The 2,928-nt window shown below is 42.9% G+C and overlaps 1 protein-coding gene across 1 annotated transcript; it reads right to left on the reverse strand.

The window, feature by feature from the left end:
- Nucleotides 1–1,614: 1,614 nt before the first annotated feature.
- On the reverse strand, nt 1,615–2,655 carry LOC100672041 (ribosome biogenesis protein NSA2 homolog). Its single transcript, XM_064283147.1, is given in 1 exon segment — nt 1,615–2,655. A coding segment is annotated over 1 exon segment (783 nt). The 5' UTR covers nt 2,553–2,655; the 3' UTR covers nt 1,615–1,769.
- Nucleotides 2,656–2,928: the final 273 nt, after the last annotated feature.

Raw genomic sequence — 2,928 nt, forward strand, 5'->3', positions numbered from 1 at the left:
GGAACATCCATGTGGCCCAGGAAGTGGCCGTGGTTGAAACTTAGGAGTGAAAAAGCAGAGTTGCCCAAAGGGAGCTAGAACAGTCCAAGGCAAATGGACGCAGAGGCAGCAGGTGGCCAGCTGGGCAGGGCAACCTGGGGGTGGCCGGCTGAGAGGAGAAGCAAGGGCAGCAGCAAGGGTAACCTGAAGGTGAGCAGTGGCGGAGGCACAGGTGGCAGCCTGGGTGGGTTTAGGAATGTGCGTGGGATATCCCTAAAGATGTCTAGGGTTATGGGGGGCCTTGAAAAGGGGCCTGGGGGTCTGGTGATGGGCAGGGAGAAGCCATCAAGTCTGCTGTATAACCATTAATGATGGCTCATTTGAGTCCACAAACTAGTGAGAACTGGAGGATATTTGGATTCTGTTTGCTCAATAAACTATACACGCATTAAAAAAAGCCTGGAAAAGTAGACATCAAGGTATTAAAAATGATACTCTCTGGGTGGATGGATGTTTTTTATTTTCTTCTTTTTGGCTTCTTTGTATTTTCTTATTTTCATGAAATGAACATGTGTTGCTCTTATAATAAGAAAGAAAAAAAAAAAAACCAATAAAGTTGTTTTGTAAGAAATCAAATTACAGTACACATGTTGCCTGGGGACACACTTAGGAGAGCAGCTGAGTGGTGGCCAAAGTACAAACAGTTACAGTGGATCCACACTGAGGATTCCTGCCTCCCCACTGCCCGTGGTCAGGAGCTGGGGGCAAGACGACCATGTGGGACTTAATCTGTGAGTTTGGATAAGGCCCCTGCTCTGTGCTTACACAGATGGCTAGACCATGTATATGCAGCAGTATTAACGGCATAAAAACACTTTTCTGCAGTCCTGCCAGCCTCACTTCATTAGCTCCTTCCAGAAGGAGTCTGTTTTGCTCTCCTGTCTCTGGTCTGCCCGCAGCCCACTTCCTGAGCCATGTACACCTGGATAGGCAATATAAGGGGAGCAGAGGGTGGGAGGCCAGTATAAGTCATGTGGCCATGGGTCCCAATTTTTATCCCAGTTCTTTTTATGTTTTTAATTAAAACATTTTTTTAGAAATTGTGGTAAAAATATATATAACAAAACATTTGCTAGTTCAGCAATTTTTACACGTATAATTCAGAGACATTGATTATGTTCATCATGTCCTGCAACCATTACCATTATCCTTTCCCACATTATTTCACCACCATTAACAGAAATCAGTGCCCCCTAAGCAACGATTCCCCTTTCCCCCTCCCTCTCACCCCTGGTAACCACTAATAAACCTTGGTCTCTACATATTTGCCTATTTCATATAGATGGAATCATACAGTATTTGCCCTTTTGGGAAAGACTTATTCCACTCAGCACAATGTTTTCTAGGTTCATGCATGCTGTAGCATGCATCAGGACTTCATTTCTCTTTATGGCAAAGTAATACTCCATTGCATGTGTATACCAGATTTTGTTTATCCATTCCTTTGTTGATGGACACTTATGTTGTTCCTATTTTTTGGTTATTGTGAATAGTACTGCGGTGAATATTGGTGTACAAGTTTCTGTTTGCATTCCTGCTTTCTATTCTTTTGATTTTTTTTTTTTAAACTGGGTCATTTTAATGTTTTTTATCACATAATAAATAGTTCTCTTGATGACTGCAGACACGAAGGCTGTTTGGTAGTATTCGTAAACACATGGTAATGGTGGTTTTCCTGGTTGGTTTGCAGTCTTCGCCAATAATTAGGAGTTACTTACGTGAAACTGCTATCAAACCAGTAAGACTGCATTTATGCATCCATCATTTTCAGGATTGTTGGTAACCTGGGCATATTTTCCCCCAATAACCTTGCCTCCTTGTGTCACAAGGCCCAACTCGCTCACGTTCACCTCAATGACAGTACCTTTGGTAATAACACCCAAGGTTGTATATAGTGGGGGTGAGGGATTCTTCTTTACACCAAGTATCGGCAGGCAAAAGGTGGCTTTAAGTTCAGGATGCGTTACGTGAGCCTTCTTGAAACGTAAGCCCATCGGTCTGATGAATCGTTCATATTTAGGTGGTTTTCGCGTAAAGCCATCCCCAACAAATCAGGCTTCAGTAACCATCCTCTTCCATGCTTTCTTTTTTCTCTTTCCTGTTCGAATGACTTTTAATATTTCTGTTTCTCCCTGGGCACGGACTTTGGGCAGAGGGACTTCCCATTTTCCCGCTTTCTCTTTTCGTTTTTGTTTAATCATATTGGAAAGTACTTTAGCTCGGGACTGCCCCTCTCTATCCAGCAGATAGGCAGCTACTGCACCTTGTGGAGTCTTCTCATCATTCTTTCGTTTGGTGTTTCTCTTTTCATGCATCTCGATAGTCTTTTTCATTTGTATTTTCTCAGCATGGCGCTGCTTATGGTAGAGCTTAGCCTTTAGGCCAATCATCTTTTTCGCCTTTTTTGAACGTTCGTGAGCCTCTCGACTTTCCTTCTTTCTCTTTTTCTCATGGTAATCCAAACGATATCCATAGCACTTACGGTGTAACTCAATATATTCATTTTGTGGCATGGTGACGGCTGCAAAGCCGCGGGGAGCGGTATCCCGGGCGCGAAGGAACTCTCAATTTTCGGGTCTCTGAGACCCACGAGCCGACTCCACGCAACCTGCGACAGGAAAGCTATTCTTTTGATTTTTAACTTTATAAGCAGCTGCCAAACTGTTCTCCACAGTGGCGTTACTATTTTGCATTCCCATCAACAATGGATGAAGTTTCCAATTTCTTCACATCCACAAGAAAACCTGTTATTTTTATTTTATCATAATGATTCTAGTGGGGGTGAAGTGGTAGAAGGAGATGCAAACCAGAACCACAATGAGATTACACTTCACCCCCACCAGAATCTTTGTGACAACAAAACAAAACAAAACAAAACAAAAAACCACA

The sequence above is a fragment of the Loxodonta africana genome, chromosome 3 (assembly GCF_030014295.1).
Source record: "Loxodonta africana isolate mLoxAfr1 chromosome 3, mLoxAfr1.hap2, whole genome shotgun sequence".
NCBI classification, from domain to species: domain Eukaryota; kingdom Metazoa; phylum Chordata; class Mammalia; order Proboscidea; family Elephantidae; genus Loxodonta; species Loxodonta africana.